Source organism: Theropithecus gelada, chromosome 1 (assembly GCF_003255815.1).
Source record: "Theropithecus gelada isolate Dixy chromosome 1, Tgel_1.0, whole genome shotgun sequence".
Taxonomy (NCBI): Eukaryota; Metazoa; Chordata; class Mammalia; order Primates; family Cercopithecidae; genus Theropithecus; species Theropithecus gelada.
In genome coordinates, this window is record NC_037668.1 from 220636446 (window position 1) to 220657767 (window position 21322).

Genomic DNA, 21322 nt, shown 5'->3' on the forward strand with positions numbered 1-21322 from the left:
CAAGCAATTCTCCTGCCTCAGCCTCCTGAGTAGTTGGGACTATAGGATCATGCCACCACGCCCGGCCAACTTTTGTATTTTTAGTAGAGGTGGGATTTTTCCATCTTGCTCAGGCTGGTCTTGAACTCCTGGCCTCAAGTGATATGCCCCCCTCGTCCTCTCAAAGTGCTGGGATTACAGGCATGAGTCACCGTGCTCAGCTTAGAAATATTTTTTAAAGCCCTAGAAGTAATAGCCTCAAAGAAAGAATTATACCCATGGAAAAAAAGAGGATTTTATTTGAAAGAACAACCAGAGAATAAAAGAAAGTGCTTGTAAATTAAATTTATGAATGACAGCCAAAATAAAAATGCAGGAGGGTTATAATAACATTAAGGGAAACTTTTAGAATGCAGAATAAAAAACCAGTGGTGGCTCACACTTGGAATTCCAGCTACTTGAGAGACTGATGCCAGGAGGATCCCTTGAGCCCAGGAGTTCAAGACAAGCCTGGGCAACACAGTGAGACTCCATCTCTTTTAAAAAAGAAAAGACCAAGAAATAGAAGATAGGTTGTAAAAGATAATAAAATTAGAACATTAGTACGAGAGGCCCAAAATCCAATTAGTAGGAATTTCAGAAAGGGAAAACAAGAAATACAGGAGATAAAATAAGAAATAACATAAGAAAAGTTTTCCAGAACTGAAGGACAGGAATCTCCAAATTGAAAAAGGTCCACCAAGTGTCCAGCATGATAAATGAAAAAAGACTCATTAAGATGTCAGAACATCGGGCCGGGCGCGGTGGCTCAAGCCTGTAATCCCAGCACTTTGGGAGGCCGAGACGGGCAGATCACGAGGTCAGGAGATCGAGACCATCCTGGCTAACACGGTGAAACCCCGTCTCTACTAAAAAAATACAAAAAACTAGCCGGGCGAGGTGGCGGCGCCTGTAGTCCCAGCTACTCGGGAGGCTGAGGCAGGAGAATGGCGGGAACCCGGGGGGCGGAGCTTGCAGTGAGCTGAGATCCGGCCACTGCACTCCAGCCTGGGCGACAGAGCGAGACTCCGTCTCAACAACAACAACAAAAAGATGTCAGAACATCAAGGATAATGCGAAGACCCTGAAGGCTGCGAGAGAGAAACTGACCGTCAAAAATGGTTGCATACAAAGAACTGGCGATCAGAATGGTAGCCAACTTCTCAGCTGCAACACTAGAACTTAAAATATAACGGAGGCCTTCAATATTCTCAGAGAATTCTACTCCAGGTAAATGTCAGTCAAGTGTGGAGGTAGGAAAAGATATTTTCAGTTGTGCAAAGGATGAAAAGAAAAATGTACTCTGGATGCACCTTTTCTGAGAAAATTGCAGCAAAAAGAGAGTAAATCAAAAAAGAAGAATACATTGGGTCCAGGAGTCAGGGGAGCCAACGAAGGTGAAGGTTGAAGTCAAGTTCCAGAATGACAGCGTTAAGTAGCCCTGCAGCAACAGCGCTCCAAATTGTGCTAATACAATTAACACAATTGTAATAGGAGAACTGAGGACTCCTGCTGAAGGAGACCCCAAATATCATGGTACCAGTACATTGGAGTGTATGGAAAAGATTCTCAGTAGGTATGTGACAGTGATTTGGAGCACTTAGATTTATAGAAAAGTAAACATAATTAAAATGGCAATTAAAAATTCCAAGAAAAATAAAATGTGGAAAGGATGTATGCGGTATTTGGTGCAGCAGTGAACAATACTTGTGCAGTTAAAATGTTCATAATTAAATTCTGAGGTAGACACTGTTAAGAAAAAATAATAAGATGTTAACAATTATTGATTTAACCAAATGTTATAATAAGCATTGTCCTAAATGTAGGGAGTATGGCAGGGGGACATATTGTAGTTGGGGAGTATGTGGGGGGAAGGTACCGTGGCTGGGGAGTATGTGGGGGGAAGGCACCGTGGCTGGGGAGTATGTGGGGGTAAAGTACCGTGGCTGGGGAGTATGTGAGGGGAACGTACCGTGGCTGGGGAGTATGTGGGGGGAACGTACCGTGGCTGGGGAGTATGTGGGGGGAAGGTACTGTGGCTGGGGAGTATGTGGGGGGGGGAAGGTACCGTGGCTGGGGAGTATGTGTGGAGAAGGTACTGTGGCTGGGGGGTATGTGGGGGGAAGGTACTGTGGCTGGGGAGTATGTGTGAGAAACGTACTGTGGTTGGGGGCATTGGTGTGTCCGAGTTAAATTTTCTTCTGCCACTGTGGGAAGACAGTAGATAGTGTCCAGAATTGCTTTTGCAGAGGAGAAAAACCAACATTATTTTAAAATATGGAGATGGCTACCAGGGCAAACAGTGAAAAGATTGAAGAAAGTAACGAGAATACCGGGAAAGGGGAAAGGGTGGGCGGGAGACTGGTGGTTTACATTAAAGCCTTTCAGAACAATTTGAAGTTTGACAGCTTAATTGAGATATAATTCACATACCGTATAATTCACCAGCTTTCCACGCAATGGTTTTTAGTATACTCACAGAGCTGTGAAACTGTCAACAACCTAAATTTAGAATATTTTGTTTACTGACAAAACTGTTACTCCCCTTTCTCTACCTTCTCCCCTCCTCTCCCCTCCCCACAACATCCAGCCCAAGGCAGCTGCCAATTTCTTTTCTATCTCTAGATTTTCTTATCCTGGAGGTTTCCTTCAAATGGCATCATACAGTGTGTGGTCTTTTGTCTCTGACTTCTTGTACTTAGAATGACACGTCCAAGGTTTGTCCACGTTGTAATCTGTTAGAATTTCATTCCTTTTTGGCCAGGCGCGGTGGCTCATGCCTGTAATCCCAGCACTTGGGGAGGCTGAGGCAGGTGGATCACGAGGTCAGGAGATCGAGACCATCCTGGCTAACACGGTGAAACCCCATCTCTACTAAAAAATACAAAAACTTAGCCGGGCATGGTGGCAGGTGCCTGTAGTCCCAGCTACTCAGGAGGCTGAGGCAGGAGAATGGCGTGAACCCGGGAGGCGGAGCTTGCAGTGAGCTGAGATCTGGCCACTGCACTCCAGCCTGGGCGACAGAGCGAGACTCCGTCTCAATAAAAAAAATTAAAAAAAAAAAAAAAAGAATTTCATTCCTTTTTAAGGCTGAATTGCCCGTTGTAAGGATAGACCACATTTTATTCAACCGTTCATCGGTGGATGGGCGTTAGGCTGTTTCCTCTTCGTGGCTATTATAAATATGCTGCCATGGAAAATTCATGTACGAGTTTTTGTGTGGACATGTTCTTTCTCTTGGCTATTTGAGGTTTTAAACTGGACTTGTATTCCTTTGAAAATATTTGAATTAAAAATTAGAGGCCGGGCACAGTGGCTCATGTCTGTAATCCCAGAGCTTTAGGAGGACAAGGAGGAGGGATTGCTTGAGGTCAGGAGTTTGAGACCAGCCTGGGCAACATAGCAAGACCCCATCTCTACAAAATATATAAATCTAAATGAATAAATATTAGAAAGGTACTGAAATGTTAGCGGTAGTTAGGTGATATTATAAATATAAAATTCTCTAACTTGAACATGTTACCATTAACATCAGGAAAATAAGATAAAAAATATGCAGTATTGCGTTTTCATAACACCAGCTTAAACGGTGCTACCATTTTAGGAAAGCAGAACCATTAACTATGCTTACAGGCATTTGTTGACATTCTCCTGTCATGTTTTAAAGCTAATTATGTTCATGGTACACTCCATCTTGAAAATATCACCAACGTTCAGTGAATCTAAAATTTGGTCTTGGGTCTCGTGTGCTAGGACAAGTAAAAGGCTATGCTCTGTGTAAAAAACAATTTAAAAACAAAGTAATATTCTTCAGCACTAAAAACACGTTGATGAAGACGAGCATAGAGCCACAACGTTGGCAGAAGAGGGTGGCAAAGGCAGCCACAGACGTGAGTCGGCTAAGGCTTTGTTTTATAAACCAAATAATAATATCCAATAATAATCCCTTGTTAGTGTTAGCAATTAAGATGTCTGACTCTAGCATATTACACCAGAGTGACTTTCCTTGGATTTGCCTCCATATAACCAGAAAAATCCACCATCTTATTTAGCTGCAACATGATTTTGTAATCATATAAACATTTTGGTATGAAAAACAAACATTATCCTAAAATAGAGACGCTGAGAACTTCCATTTGGGGGAGGGGTTTGGAATGAAAAAACACAATCCCTTAGAGAAGGGATTCGAGAATACGCACCTGGTGTTCTTGATTTCTCCCCTGGTTCTCAGTTGCTTGAAAGAGCTCCTCACACACAGTTGGAATAATACCCTGGTTTGCACCAAACCCAATCATGGAATAGCTTTTCCCGGAGCCAGTTTGGCCGTAGGCTAGGAGGGTTGCATTATAACCTTGCCAAGCGCTGTCCAGGATTCCCCTGCCAAGGTCGTGGAAGACGTCTCTCTGGAAAGACGACAGGTGGCGTGGCCGGCACAGTCAGTGGCATGCAGGGCTCCTCTTCCCTGCTTTCTCAGTCCTCTTAAATCCGAATAAATATCCTGGCTTTCAAAAATCCCACCTCAATTCATACCATACGACCTGCTTGAAATACAACTCAGATGCAGCTTAGAACAGGTGGAGTGAAACTGAAAACAAAGGGATTTGTCGACTTGGAAAACACTGATCATTTACCTTCATGGATCACATCAGGTACATCCTGAACTAGCTAATCCCCATGGGCCATGAAATTGCGGACTTTACAGCCTTGCCAAAACATGGGCCAGGTCTTTAAAATTAAGCAATTAGATAAAAATGTCAAGGCACAGAAACCAGTCAAAGCATTTTCGACTACTTTATTCGTTAACTCAAACAATAACATCACAATATAGCCACACACATTTTAGTCCTCTCTGGTGACGTCTCCTGTTTTTCTACTCTTTCCAGTGGTTCTGAAACACACACACACATCCCCTTTTTTAAGTTAAAATAGAAATGTTTGTGCCCACAGTTGCTGAAAGAGGGGATGTGGTCTGGCTCCTTTTACCATCTGGGCTGCGGCCATAGACTGCAATAGTTCTCTTATTTGAGGCTGTTTCAAAGCGTGTATTTCTTCCTACTCTCTAATAGCAATGGTAAAGCACTAAGCATTAGATATTCCATTTATTACAATATATACATTTGTATAATTTATTTCATGTGTCTGGGGAAAATGCACACACCAATGTAGCGTGATTTACCTGAGGACAATAGACAATAACCAACGTTCACGTAATATTTGAGAAAGGGATAAAAATTCTTCCACCAAAAGGGTTAGGGGAGCTGACTACTTTTGCCCTGGGTCCTGAGATGGTTGAACACCAGGGGAGACAAGCTGAGAGGACCTGCCTTTTTGGGGGCTGAGGTGGGCAGATAACTTGAGGTCAGGAGCTCGAGACCAGCCTGGCCAACATGGTGAAATCCCGTCTCTACTAAAAATACAAAAATTAGCCGAGTGTGGTGGCACATGCCTGTAATTCTAGCTACTTGGGAGGCTGAAGCAGGAGAATCGCTTGAACCTGGGAGGTAGAGGTTGCAGTGAGCCGAGATTGTGCCACTGCACTCCAGCCTGGGTGACAGAGGGAGAGTCCATCTCAAAATAAATAAATAATAAAAAAAAGAAAATTACTTTTCATAAAAATATTTTTATATTATGTATGTTTACTAGTAATGGATTTTTAATGTGTTTATTAACTGATGTTAATAAAACATCACCCTGTGTTTGTAACAAACCCTGGGCTCTAGGGTTACAATAGATTTCTTTAAAATATTTTATTTTCAAATATTATATTACTTCCTATATAATGCAAAGTCTTAATATACTTCTGGTACCTGTCTCCTTTTTCTAGTGTTGTCATATTTTATTTCTGTATTTGTTTTGAATCCTAACAGAATTTATTATTCTTGCTTTGACAATCAATGATCTTTCTGAAAGATTCAAAATTAGAAAAAAAATTTCTTGGGCACAGTGTTCTAGGTTGAGAATGTATTTTCTTTTTTTTGAGGTGGAGTCTCATTCTGTCACCCAGGCTAGAGTGCAGTGGTGCGATCTTGGCTCACCGCAACCTCCATCTCCTGGGTTCAAGCAACTCTCCTGCCTCAGCCTCCCTAGTAGCTGTGATGACAGGCATGTGCCACCATGCCCAACTCGTTTTGTTTTGTATTTTTTGGAGAGATGGGGCTTCACCATGTTGGCCAGGCTGGTCTTGAACTCCTGACTTCAAATGATCTACCTGCCTCGGCCTCTCAAAGTGCTGGGATTACAGGCATGAACCACTGCTCCTGCCCAAGCCTGAGAACTGCTTTCAGCTCTTAAGTCTCTCCCTTGTGTTCTAGCTCACAAAGTTCTGACAATGTATCTGCTGCCATTCTTGTTGTTCCTCCATCTTTTCTCACTTGTTTTTAAGATGTTATCACTGGATTATAGCAATTTAATTAAAATGGGGCTTACTGTGATTTTCCTTGTGTTTATTCTACTTAGGACTCATTGCTCTTCTTAGACCTGTGGGTTTGTAGTTTCCATCAAATTTGGGAAAATTTCAGCCATAAATTCCTCAAGTATTTCTTGCACACACACCCCTCCCATTTCTTCTGTGACTCCAGTGACGTGTGGAGTTTAAGATTGTCCCACAGGTCACTGAGGCTGTGTTCATTTCCTCCCCGTAACTGTTTCTCCTTGTCTGTCAAAACTCAGCCTAAACATCACAGCCTTTATTAAACCATTCACCAAATATCCTGTCTAGATTGAATGACCACCTCACCTTCGTACCCTGCTGTATCCCATACATCTGATCACGGAACCTGTAACATCTGAGTGCACTTTTCTTGCCTCTCTCCCCAAACCAAATTGTGAGCAACTTTAAGGCAGAACAGTGCACAGCACATGATAAATGCTCATTAAAACAGAAGTTCTCAGATGCTCAGTGCCTCATACAGTTTGCTTATTTTGCTTGTCATATCATGCTTTTTTCAAGGTATGTCAGTACGTTGGCAAATGAACTGATTTGAGTATCTAAAAATTACTTAGGCAATAGCTGTAGTTTTGGACCTCATATTCAGCATAGAAAAGGAGTAAATTTAAAGTCAAATTCTCATGTGGAAGCATATATTTATGCTTGCATAAAATTATTGTACTTTACACTGTGAACACATCATCAAAAATAACAAAAAACTGACAGTGAAGCTGTGTTTTAAAGCAACTTACCTGGCCTGCAAATTTACTACTAGGATCAGCTGAAATAAGGACACCATCTTTATCCTTTTGAAATCCATCGTGAGACCAATACGCCAGGTCAAAAGTAAATGTCTTCACATGCTCTGGGTTCTTAGGGTCCTGTATAGTGGTGGTGGTTCTGGAATGCATGGAAATCACACATTTGCTCCCCGAATTCTTCTCTCTCTACAGTCAAATTACAAATTCAGAGTCAATCATTCCAGTGTCTCTTTGTTATCCAAGTTCGTTGTTTTGCAAGTCTTCATACCTACTAAGAAATTAAGCCAGAAACGTACCCTCCCCTCAGTTTGTTCTCTAACTGTGTTACTTCTAGCAGTTGTTACGACAAGCAGTTGTTCCTGCACTCCCTCGGAATTTCTGAAAGGCTGTCTCTAGTCATACTAACTTTCTGAGAAGAGCTGGCTCTCTAACACCCAACTATACTAATAACAATAACTACAGTAGTGGAGAGACTGAATTCCTGCATAACTGGTGAACTCCTCAGTAAAACTAGTGAAAGATTATCAATTAAAAAATGAAAAAAAAACCCTTTATTTTTTATTTATTTTATTTTTTTATTATTATACTTTAAGTTCTAGGGTACATGTGCATAACGTGCAGGTTTGTTACATATGTATACTTGTGCCATGTTGGTGTGCTGCACCCATCAACTCGTCAGCACCCATCAACTCATCATTTACATCAGGTATAACTCCCAATGCCATCCCTCCCCCCTCCCCCCTCCCCATGATAGGCCCCAGTGTGTGATGTTCCCCTTCCCGAGTCCAAGTGATCTCATTGTTCAGTTCCCACCTATGAGTGAGAACATGCGGTGTTTGGTTTTCTGTTCTTGTGTTAGTTTGCTGAGAATGATGGTTTCCAGCTGCATCCATGTCCCTACAAAGGACACAAACTCATCCTTTTTGATGGCTGCATAGTATTCCATGGTGTATATGTGCCACATTTTCTTAATCCAGTCTGTCACTGATGGATATTTGGGTTGATTCCAAGTCTTTGCTATTGTGAATAGTGCCGCAATAAACATACGTGTGCATGTGTCTTTATAGCAGCATGATTTATAATCCTTTGGGTATATACCCAGTAATGGGATGGCTGGGTCATATGGTACTTCTAGTTCTAGATCCTTGAGGAATCGCCATACTGTTTTCCATAATGATTGAACTAGTTTACAATCCCACCAACAGTGTAAAAGTGTTCCTATTTCTCTACATTCTCTCCAGCACCTGTTGTTTCCTGACTTTTTAATGATTGCCATTCTAACTGGTGTGAGATGGTATCTCATTGTGGTTTTGATTTGCATTTCTCTGATGGCCAGTGATGATGCGCATTTTTTCATGTGTTTGTTGGCTGTATGAATGTCTTCTTTTGAGAAGTGTCTGTTCATATCCTTTGCCCACTTTTTGATGGGGTTGTTTGTTTTTTTCTTGTAAATTTGTTTGAGTTCTTTGTAGGTTCTGGATATTAGCCCTTTGTCAGATGAGTAGATTGCAAAAATTTTCTCCCATTCTGTAGGTTGCCTGTTCACTCTGATGGTAGTTTCTTTTGCTGTGCAGAAGCTCTTTAGTTTAATTAGATCCCATTTGTCAATTTTGGCTTTTGTTGCCGTTGCTTTTGGTGTTTTAGACATGAAGTCCTTGCTCATGCCTATGTCCTGAATGGTACTACCTAGGTTTTCTTCTAGGGTTTTTATCGTATTAGGTCTAACATTTAAGTCTCCCATCCATCTTGAATGAATTTTTGTATAAGGAGTAAGGAAAGGATCCAGTTTCAGCTTTCTACTTATGCCTAGCCAATTTTCCCAGCACCATTTATTAAACAGGGAAACAGCCCTTCATGCTAAAAACGCTCAATAAATTCGGTATTGATGGAACGTATCTCAAAATAATAAGAGCTATTCATGACAAACCCACAGCCAATATCATACTGAATGGGCAAAAACTGGAAAAATTCCCTTTGAAAACTGGCACAAGACAGGGATGCCCTCTCTCACCACTCCTATTCAACACAGTGCTGGAAGTTCTGGCTAGGGCAATCAGGCAAGAGAATGAAATAAAGGGTATTCAGTTAGGAAAAGAAGAAGTCAAATGGTCCCTGTTTGCAGATGACATGATTGTATATTTAGAAAACCCCATCGTCTCAGCCCCAAATCTCCTTAAGTTGATAAGAAACTTCAGCAAAGTCTCAGGATACAAAATAAATGTGCAAAAATCACAAGCATTCTTATACACCAGTAACAGACAAACAGAGAGCCAAATCACGAATGAACTTCCATTTATAATTGCTCCAAAGAGAATAAAATACCTAGGAATCCAACTTACAAGGGATGTAAAGGACCTCTTCAAGGAGAACTACAAACCACTGCTCAGTGAAATAAAAGAGGACACAAACAAATGGAAGAAAAAACACCTTTTAAAACCTCTAGAAATGGTCCTAAGGACAAACAGCACGTGAAGAAACATCTATTCGTGGCCAGGTGCAATGGCTCACACTTGTAATCCCAGCACTTTGGGAGGCTGAGGCGGGCGGATGACTTGAGGTCAGGAGTTCGAGACCAGCCTGGCCAACATGGTGAAACCCCATCTCTACTAAAAATACAAAAATTATCTGGGTGTGGTGGCACACGCCTCTAATCCCAGCTACTCAGGAGGCTGTGGCATAAGAATCGCTTGAACTTGGGAGGTGGAGGCTGCAGTGAGCTGAGATTGCACAATGGCACTCCAGCCTGGGTGACAGAGTGAGATTCTGTCTCAAAAAGAAAAAAAAAAAAGCATCTATTCAAGAAAATGTACTAAAATTTGGTAAGAAAAGAGTTTGTGGTATTTTAAGCGAGATCATTTCTTTCCTTTCCTTTGCCAGCTCAGGAAGGTGGAGATTCCACTCCAGACGTCTGGAGCCAGTAACACAGGGTTCTGTCTCTGCTCCAGATCCCAGCTGGAGGACTTTCTTCCCAGGAAGATCGAGATATTAGCATTTCTCATTCTGCCTCTCTCTACCTGTTAGTGAGGCCAAGTGTCAGGTTAACTGGGGGTCTCCCTTTCACACCCAGCTCCCACTCGAGGAATGGAGGCTCTGTTTTGGTTGCAGCAAGCTGAGCTTACTGGAGTACTGACTACTTTTGCCCTGGGTCCTGAGATGGTTGAACACCAGGGGAGACAAGCTGAGAGGACCTTAGGCTAGGACCCCACCTCCACGGAGTACTCTGCTCCTAGAGCAGGCGTGTCATCTGAAGAGCAGTTGACTATTGTTCACACATCTGTTTCCAGAGTCCTGGCTTAGAGATTTTGCCTGAGGCGATAATTAGGCCATACAACCCCTGGTGCCTAACATCTCTTCCTAAAGGAACTGACTTCATTTGTAATAGACTGGGGAAGTTCAAGCCTGAGGATGCCCTGGGGAGTGGTGGAGGCTGGGATGAAAGACAGCAGAGAAGAGAGTCACCTACAAGTAAAAGTGTACGCCCTCTAACTGGAGAATAAGATAGTTGGAAGGTCAAAAGTATCAAACACTGGTTTTAGAAACTATTCCCTTCAAAGAAAGAATTTGATGGGATTCATTTGTAAAGCAATTTATACCCCAGGACATTGTTGAAAACAATAATCAGACAGCAAAGAGTGAAGTTTACAGCTGGGCATGGGCAGGGAAAGACAGTAAGGGGGACCTACCAAAACCATTGTTCTCCCAGCATGACTGGGGCGGACCCAAAACTGTGCTTCCCTAAGGAACAATGGTGGGCGCTGGGGGACATAAGAGACTTCCTAAAACAATTCAGCCAGTCACTAAACAAACTGGCAAATAAAAGTTAAAAGGAACAAGCCACAGAGGAGAGGCAGAGCTAGTAGCCAGAGCAGCTACAATACATCTACAATGTCCAGTTTCTAAGGAAAAATTAGGAGGCACGCAAAGTCACAGGAAAGTATGATCCATACACTGGGGAAGAAACAGGCAACAAAAACAGAGTGACCAGATGCAGGATTCATCAGAAAAAGACTTTTAAAGTAGTCATTATAAACATATTCACAGAACGAAAGAAAACTATGATTAAAGAAAGGATAATAAAGGAATACTTTGAACAACTGAACACCAACAAATTAGATAACTTAGATGAAATAAATTCCTACAAAGGCAGAAATAACAGAAATTGACTCAAGAAAAAAAATCTAAATAGACCTAGAACAAGGGAAGACATAGAAATAGAAATGCTGGCTGGGCACGATGGCTCACGCCTGTAATCCCAGCACTGTGGGAGGCCAAGGCAGGCGGATCCCGAGGTCAGGAGATCGAGACCATCCTGGCTAACCCGGTGAAACCCTGTCTCTACTAAAAATACAAAAAAATTAGCCGGACGTGGTGGCGGCGCCTGTAGTCCCAGTTACTGGGGAGGCTGAGGCAGGAGAATGGCATGAACCTGGGAGGCAGAGCTTGCAGTGAGCCAAGATTGAGCCACTGCACTCCAGCCTGGGCCACAGAGCAACACTCCGTCTCAAGAAAACAAAAAACAAACACAAAAATACATGCCAGGCACGGTGGCTCATGCCTGTAATCCCAGCACTTTGGGAGGCTCAGGAAGGCAGATCACGAGGTCAGGAGTTTGACACCAGCCTGACCAACATGGTAAAACCGTGTATCTACTAAAAATACAAAAATTAGCCGGGCGTGGTAGCGGGCACCTGTAATCCCAGTTACTGAAGCTGAGGCAGGAGAATCGCTTGAACCCGGGAGGCAGAGGTTGCAGTGAGTTGACATCGCGCCACTGCATTCCAGCCTGGGTGACAGAGCGACACTCCATCTCAAAAAGAAAAAACAAAATTACAAACCATTATCTCTTATGAATATGCATGCAAAAATCCTCAACAAAATACTATGAAACTAAATCCAGCAACATACAAAAAGAATTGCAAACCATGACCAAACGGAATTTATCCTAGGGCTTCAAAGTTGGTTCAACAATGGAAATTACTGTATTAATTGTATTTAAAAATTTTCTCTGTATGTATGAAAAAAATACATACATACATATAGAAGCTTTGAGACATTTATTTACTTTCGCACATTACCAATCATGATTATGTCATGATTATGAGTTGCTACGTCTTATATCTCCTCAGGAAAACATAGCACTATTCACTGTGGCATCCTATGGAGATCTATACTTTATGATGGTTTGATGTCCTGCAGCTCACCAGGGCTATCAGATTCCTAGAGATAGCAAACAACTTGCCTTTCATGTGCAAACCAACCAATCAAAGCCCACATCCCCAACTACCTCCTCTGTCTAACTCCTCTACACCCACATCCCCAACTACCTCCTCTGTCTAACTCCTCTACACACACATCCCCAACTACCTCCTCTATCTAACTCCTATACACCAAAGTCCATATCCCCATCTACCTCCTCTAACTCCTATACACCCACATCCCCAACTACCTCCTCTGTCTAACTCCTATATACCCACATCCCCAACTATTTCCTCTGTCTAACTCCTATACACCAATCAAAGCTCACATACCCTACTACCTCCTCTATCTAACTCCTATATACCAATCAAAGTCCATATCCCCATCTACCTCCTCTAACTCCTGTACACCCACATCCCCAACTACCTCCTCTATCTAACTCCTATACACCCACATCCCCAACTACCTCCTCTAACTCCTATACACCAAAGTCCATATCCCCAACTACCTCCTCTAACTCTTATACACCCACATCCCCAACTACCTCCTCTGTCTAACTCCTATACACCAATCAAAGCCCACATCCCCAACTACCTCCTCTAACTCCTATACACCCACATCCCCAACTACCTCCTCTATCTAACTCCTATACACCAATCAAAGCCCACATCCCCTACTACCTCCTCTATCTAATTCCTATACACCAAGCCAGTACTTTCCCTGCTTTAAATCACCCCCAAGGCCAGGTACTAAACAACTAAAGACCACTCTTACAGGTCAGAGCCCACCAAAATTATTCATACTATCCAATCCTAAACTTGTCAAACTTGTCTCCTCTGCCTTGCCCATTGCTTCCTGCAGAAACTACGGCAAATGCTGTAAGTCCTGCTCACTCCTTTCTTTTGCCTGTTCTTGGTACTTCCTTGTGTGGCTCTGCCTCCCTTTAACTGTGAGGCAGTTACATAGAGTTCATTCTCATGGGGACCCACAAAAATAAAAAAAATATATATAAGGCTGGGCGTGGTGGCTCACGCCTGTAATCCCAGTACTTTGGGAGGCCGAGGCAGGTGGATCACGAGGTCAGGAGATCGAGACCAACCTGGCTAACATGGTGAAACCCCGTCTCTACTAAAAATACAAAAAATTAGCAGGACGTGGTGGTGGGTGCCTCTAATCCCAGCTACTTGGGAGGCTGAGGCAGGAGAATGGCGGGAACCCAGGAGGCAGAGGTTGCAGTGAGCTGAGATTGTGCCACTGCACTCCAGCCTAGGTGACGAGTGAAAAACTGTCTCAAAAATAAATAAATAAATAATAAAAGAATAGGAATACATTTAATGAAAGAAGTACAAACCACACTCTGAAAGCTGTATGACTTTTTTTCTTTTTTTTTTCTTTTTTTTTTTTTTTTTGTGAGACAATCTCGCTCTGCTGCCCAGGCTGGAGTGCAGTGGCCGGATCTCAGCTCACTGCAAGCTCCGCCTCCCGGGTTCACGCCATTCTCCTGCCTCAGCCTCCTGAGTAGCTGGGACTACAGGCGCCGCCACCTCGCCCGGCTAATTTTTTGTATTTTTAGTAGAGACAGGGTTTCACCATGTTAACCAGGATGGTCTCGATCTCCTGACCTCGTGATCCACCTGCCTCGGCCTCCCAAAGTACTGGGATTACAGGCGTGAGCCACCGTCCCCGCCAGCTATATGACTTTATTGAAAGAAACTAAGAAACCGAAGACTGGAAAAACATCCTATGTTCATGGATCAGAAGACTTACGGTCATTTGGAAGGCAGAATTCACCAAACTAATATACAGATCCAGTGCGATCCCTGTGAGAACCCACTTGACTTCTTTGTAGAAAATGCTGAGCTAATTTTTTTTTTTTCCTCTGGAGACGGAGTCTCACTGTCACCCAGGCTGGAGTGCAATGGCACAGTCTCAGCTCACTGCAACCTCTGTCTCCTGGGTTCAGGCAATTCTCCTGCCCCAGCCTCCTGAGTAGCTGGGATTACAGGCGCCCCCCATCATGCCTGGCTAATTTTTGTATTTTTCTTAGAGATGGGGTTTCACCATGTTGATCAGGCTGGTCTCGAACTCCTCATCTCAGGCGATCCACCCATCTCGGCCTCCCAAAATGCTGGGATTACAGGCGTGAGCCGCCATGCCTGGCCATGATGAGCTGCTTCAAAAATTCATATGGATTGCAAAGGACCCATAGTAGCTAAAACAATCTTGAAAATGAAGAAAAAAGTAGAATTCACACTCCCTGATTTCACAACTTAATACCAACTAACAGTAATGAAGGCAGTGTGGTACTGACAAGGGCAGACATACAAATTAATAGAATTGAGTCCAAAAATAAACCCTGACATCTATGGTCAGCTGATTTTCAACAAGGCTGCTAGAACCATCCAATGGGGAAAAGAAGAGCCTTTTTAAGAAATGATACTGGGAGAACTGGATAGCTATGTGAGAATGAAATTGGCTGGATGCAGTGGCTCATGCCTGTAATCTCAACTCTTTGGGAGGCTGAGGTAGGGGGATAACTTGAGGTTAGGAGTTTGAGACCAGCCTGGCAACATAGTGAGACCCTATCTCTATTAAAAAAAAAAAAAAATGTTGGGCACAGTGGCACATACCTATAGCCCTAGCTATTTTGGAGGCTGAAGTACGGGGAGTGCCTGAGCCTGGGATTTGAGGTTACAGTGAGCTATGATCATACCACTGCCCTCCAGCCTGGGTGACACAGGGAGACTGTTTCTTAAAAAAAAAAAAAAAAAAAAAAATGATCTCTTACTATATACAACATTATCTCGAATTAAAAGCATAAATGTAAGAGCTAAAACTATAAAAGCCTTAGAAGAACAGGAATAAATCTTTATGGCCTTGGATTGGACAAAGGATTCTTGGATATGCCATCTAAAGCAAAGCAATAAAATTGCCAACATTTAAAATGTTTCTGCTTCAAAGAACACCGATAATGTGAAAAATACAACCCACAGAATGGGAGAAAAATTTTCAAATCATGTATCTGATAAGGATTCATATTCATAATCTATAAAGATCAGCTCAATAATAAAGACAATCCAGTTTAAAAAATGAGCAAAGAATATGAATTGATACTTCTCCAGGAAGATATACAAATAAATACCCCTAAAAAGATGCTTGATACCATTAGTCACTAGAGAAATGTAAATCATAGCCACGATATGCCACTTCATTTCAGCTAGGATGACTGTTATTGGAAAGTCGGGTAAGAGTTGTTGGCAGGGATGTGAACAATTTGGAACCCTTATGTACCGCCGTTGGGAATGTAAGTTGGTACAGCTGCTTTAGAGGACAATCTGGGAATATCTCAAATGATTAAACATAGCTACCGTATGGCTCAGCAATTCAATGCTTAGGTATATAACCAAGAGAAATGAAAGCATGCCCACACAAAAACTTGTACACAAATGTGTGTACCAGTCATTAATAATAGGCAAAAGGCAGAACCAACCGAAGTGTCCTGCTGATGAACAAAACCGTGTGTATCCACAAAATAGAATCCTGAATATTCACCAGCCATAGAGAATGACATTTTGATATAGGTTGCAACATGGGTGGACCTTGAAAACACGCTGTGTGACAGTCACAAAAGACTGTATATGATTCCACTCATAGGAAACACCCAGGAAGGGACATCTGCAGGGGACATTAGTGGTTGCTTAGGGACGGGAAATAGGATAACTAAAAGGTACAGAAATTCTTAGGTGAGGAAATGTTCTGAGATTGACTGTGGTGATGGTTGCACATATCTGAACATATTTAAAACCATTGAATTTTATACTTTGAATTGTATTACCTCAAAGTTGTTTAAGAGAGATTATGGTGAAAAACGTAGCAGCTGAAATAGTTGTCAGGCACTGTGCTCTGCGATATATGTACGTATTTCCTCTGTTACTTACGATAGCAATCTTGGGAAGTGTCGAGCCCATTTTACAGAAAAACTGAGGCCCAGAGAATATACTAAGAATATATTGCCTTTTTTTTTTTTTTTTGAAACAGTCTCACTCTGTCGCCCAGGCTGGAGTGCAGTGGTGTGATCTTGGTTCACTGCACGCTCCGCCTCCCGGGTTAAAATAATTCTCGTGTCTCAGCCTCCCAAGTAGCTGGGACTACAAGTGTGCGTGACCACACCTGGCTAATTTTTGTATTTTTAGTAGAGATGGGGTTTCACCATGTTGGCCAGGCTGGTCTTGAACTCGGCCTCCCAAAGTGCTGGGATTACAGGTGAGCCACTGTACCCAGCAATATATTGCTTCTTATAATGAAAGTGCCATAAACTAGGTTCTCTGATCCCACAATGAACATAAGCATTAGATATGGAGTTAGAAAATTAGGCAGTGTCCAGGTCACCTAGGCCTTGTAAACTGTAAAACTTTATTTTCAATAAACTGAAAGGTTTTGAGCAGAGAGCTCCATGATAGTTTTACATGTAGTTTTCTCTTACTGCTAGGTAAAGAATGGATCGGGGGTGGCAAGTTCATGTAGGAGGTATTGCAGTTGTCTAGGCAGGATGATCTCTGTCTACGGTAGTCCCCCCTTGTCTGCAGTTTCACTTTCTGTGGTTTGTTACCAGCAGTCAACCAGAATCTGAAAATATGAAATGGAAAATTCCAGAAATACCTTGTATGTTTTAAATTGTGCCACCAGTCTAAGAAGTGTGTGAAAATCTCGTGCCATCCCACTGTCCTGCCTGGACGTGAATCATCCTTGTCTAGCATATCCATGTAGAGTCGCTTAGTAACCACCTTGGTTACCAGATGACCGTGGTGGCACTGCAGTGCTTATGCCCCTGTTATTTTTATCATGGCCCCAAAGTACAAGAGTCTGTGACTAATTTATACACTATCATAGGTATGTATGTACAGGAAAAAAATGTAGTGTATATATAGGGTTAGGTTCCACCTGTGGTTTCAGGAGTCCACTGGGGGCCTTAGAACACAGCCCCTGTGGATACAGAGCAAGCACTGCACCTGCAAGCTATCTCCCAAATCCATCCTCTGTACTCCCTGCTTAGACCATTCTAGTCCAAGCTAGTCAACTTTGGTGGTGAACTTGAATAAAATGCAATCTTTTTGTAAAGGGAACCTAAAGGTTCTGTAAATACATGACTGTTTTAGTGCCTAATCCTACAAATCCTTATTTGCTGTTTAAAACTTAGAGTTACTCATCCTGGCAATATTAGAGGTCAGTGAAAATGACAGCAGGAATAACCACTTGCGTTGTTTTTGAAGGTCTGCTTGGGCCAAAGCAGTTAATATACTGGTCACAAATTCATTCTTGGGTATTTTTTGATCAGTTGCCTTAGAAACCATGCTACTTGCGAATCCTTAAATAGCAGCTACACTTATCTAGTTATACATATACCTGGTTACGTAATTACACAGCTGTGCCCAGCTGTTGAACTATTCTCCACAATATAGATGAATGCAGAGGCACAGCACAGACAGAACTGATTCCAACTGAAGATGTACAAAGTAATATTGATAATGGTAAAAGCAGGAAGACCTCATATAAGGTCATTCCATTGTAGCCCATTCAGGACCAGGCCTTTACATATTGTTTTGTCGAGCAAGTCTTTACTGACATTTTACTAAGCCTTCACAGTCCTCTCAAATGCTTCTATCTACATGTAGGAAGCCTTCAATATCTATCCAGGCAGAATTAACTACACCTGATCTGAGTCTATTGTTTACCTCACTATGATACTAAATACCTTAGTTTAACCAGTGCTGTTATCATCAGATACATAGTTGCTACAAGGTCCGAGAATATCATTCAAGTGCTATCCTAAAATGCTGTAGCAACACATTTTAATGAGCAGTGTTTTTATTCAGGCTATATAAAGACATTTATACATAAGTACATACATTCATTTAAAATATATATAAAGTTCATTTAGAACAGGCAATTTGTTTGCTTATGATCTACATTCACAGAAGGGGAAAAAGTACATTTATTAAAAACAGGTACCACACATCTATATTCACCAAATTGCGTTGGTTTAAAAAAGCATTAACTTGACAAACATTTCATCCATGTTTATTGTGCTACTTGCGCAAAGGAGTAAAATTGTTTGCTGAATTATGTTTAGATCTTTAAATTAATTCATTTAACAAGTTCATTTAAATAAGTTCAATATTCCATAAATGACAAGCAGCTTACTATACAAGTTTGATAACTATCATTAAAAAAGTAGTAAAATCAAAGTCAGTGAAATTTTCAACAAGGCAGCGTAACATCCATCACTAACCTGACTAAAAGGCCGCACTCGCACTGCTACTTTCACACTGTCCATACTTGGCGTAGGCATTTTCATCAGTTTCTCATTATCCAGATTATTTGGTAGAAAAATAAATGCAGAGAGCACACTGCTTATGCTTCACATTAAAACATTAAAAGCTTAGCCCACAAAAGCAGTTCGTTTCTAGGCGATCAATTATTAATAGTCCATTCATTACACACTATCAATTACCTGTTATAAATTATTTTACAACACTTATTTATTGATGAATGTTAGAGCCTACACCAGGTATCACTGCGTAATTGCAGTTGTACTGTAGAGAACAGAGCGTGTGCTGCTTCTTTCCTTTTCTACATCTACTCACTCTCTCCCAACCTTAATAATCTGTGCCTGAGGTTCTGTGAGAATTTGCCAGTTTTAAAACCTGAATATTAAGGGATTTCTGTGGTTCGGAAGCAAGCTCCTTCACAGCAATATTATAAAAATTTGTTCAGACATCTCATCCTATCAATATTAGGCACATACAAGATGCACTCAATATCCATAAACAGGTTTATTTTACATTTCCCTTTGAAACCCTTTGATAAGGTTGCAAGTGAGCAGTGAACCGGTCAATCTAACCTGGATTAGTCTTTGACTAAGACTTTGAAGAGTCTGTAAGCTTGCTGAATAAGAGATGCCAACATTATAGTTAACCAATACTTGGATTATTCATTTGAGGTAGATTACACAAAATTTGTGAAACTACAAAGATGGCAAAATTACATGCCCATAATTCAATTTTAACATAGTAACAGCCAAAAGCAAAAAAAAATTTTATGATTAGAAATCTGAATCACAGAATCAAAGTGCATAAATTATAAAATAGTAACTGTAAAAAGAAATATCAATAGTTCAATCATCCCCATTTTAAGACTGGTCTAATATTTTCATTATAGAGAAAATGAGACCAATGAGCATATAAAACTATCCAAACAGATACCCCTCCCTTTCAAAAACCAACAGACACAAACGACTGTGAAGTATACATTTTATTTAACATTCCATTAAGAAGCCATATTTACATATTATATAAATGTATGAAGTCTTAATATAAAATAGAAAAACTGCCTGGACTGAAACGATCACTCCATATGGAGTTACTCACTTACTGAAGACCTTCTGTTTACATAAAAATTTACAATAATTTATATAAATTATTTTCTTCCAAACTAGATATTTAATAATCCACACTATTCTGATGACTTTACAAATAGGTGTACATTAAAAACTTCCCAAGAAATTACAGCATTTTTCTGCGTAAAATTTGCTTTGGATACGAAGATAGTTTCTTTCTGCTCCTTCCACGACCTGTTCCTGTCACTTCTGTAGTTTTTCTTGGTTTGCTCTTGACTCCGTCAACTGGGCTAGCCAAGGGGGAAATCAGCCGAATTTCTATGGGAGGAGGTGACCACGCACTTTCTTTTTCTGTGTTTCTGAGAAGAAAAAAAAAAAAAAAAAGATCAAGTAAGAATAAACACATTATGCTATAAAATAAAACTGGCTTCCCAACATGTTGAGAGAAACCTTAGGGACTGCTTAGTGCTTTCATTTTATAAAAGATGTAATGGTTTCAAGAGAACTGAAGTGAAGCTTTAAGTCATATAAGCTAATCAGAAGCAGAGTTAAGGTTTCATTAAGGGGAATTTTTCCTTTTCGATTAGAATATTTACAAACAATTATTCAATTACTGAATTTTCCTCTAAATGTTTCAAATGTATGAAAAAATACTGCTGGATTACAAGGATGGGCCGAATACCAGTAGTCAGCCCAGGGGATGAGAGCCCCGCAGGCCCATCAGAACTGTCAATGATCAAACACCAGCAATTAGCAAAGATCCATAGAATTTCACAAACAAGAGTTTCTCAAATAGATACGCCAGTATATATGTATGTAAACAGTGATATTAGTTATAGTGTTATTAAATCAGTTTTTAAATAAAATGTGTGAACTTGTACTTTTATTAAATTCAACCATGCCTACTAAGCACAGCATAAACAAGATTCCGTGTAACAAATATATCTGAAATGGAGTAATTTTCCCATGGATGCAGTTTTATTGCTTTTTGTAAAATAACTGCAGGATTTTAAAATGTATCATTATTTTTTACTAATAGTTACCTAATTTTCCTAACAAAGAGGTAAACCATCACACTTCCCTCCCCTACTTTGTTTTTCTGCAAAAACCAGAAAGATCCACCGGGAACTAACCTGCCCCCACCCTACCATCCTCCTTTTATTATTTTATTTCTATTCCTCCCATGCTCCTTTTAAAAGGACTGGGCTTTCATGCTATTAATATATAAAGAAATCGGCCGGGCGCGGTGGCTCAAGCCTGTAATCCCAGCATTTCAGGAGGCTGAGACGGGCGGATCACGAGGTCAGGAGATCGAGACCATCCTGGCTAACACGGTGAAACCCCGTCTCTACTAAAAAATACAGAAAACTAGTCGGGAGAGGTGGCGGGCGCCTGTAGTCCCAGCTACTCGGGAGGCTGAGGCAGGAGAATGGCGTAAACCCGGAAGGCGGAGCTTGCAGTGAGCTGAGATCCGGCCACTGCACTCCAGCCTGGGCGACAGAGCGAGACTCCGTCTCAAAAAAA

The 21322-nt window shown here is 41.3% G+C and overlaps 2 protein-coding genes across 2 annotated transcripts in view; both read right to left on the reverse strand.

Moving 5' to 3' along the window:
- The window catches only part of LOC112635423 (kinesin-like protein KIF28P), a 64259-nt gene extending 45523 nt beyond the window's left edge, over window positions 1–18736 (reverse strand). The window contains 3 exon segments of the mRNA XM_025403589.1: window positions 4218–4421; window positions 7198–7392; window positions 18692–18736. Coding sequence (XP_025259374.1) covers window positions 4218–4421; window positions 7198–7392; window positions 18692–18736 — 444 coding nt within the window.
- AHCTF1 (AT-hook containing transcription factor 1) overlaps window positions 18250–21322 on the reverse strand; it is a 99375-nt gene continuing 96302 nt past the window's right edge. Inside the window, exon 36 of the mRNA XM_025403705.1 lies at window positions 18250–20157. Coding sequence (XP_025259490.1) covers window positions 19965–20157 — 193 coding nt within the window. The 3' untranslated portion in view covers window positions 18250–19964. The remainder of the gene's footprint in view (window positions 20158–21322) is intronic.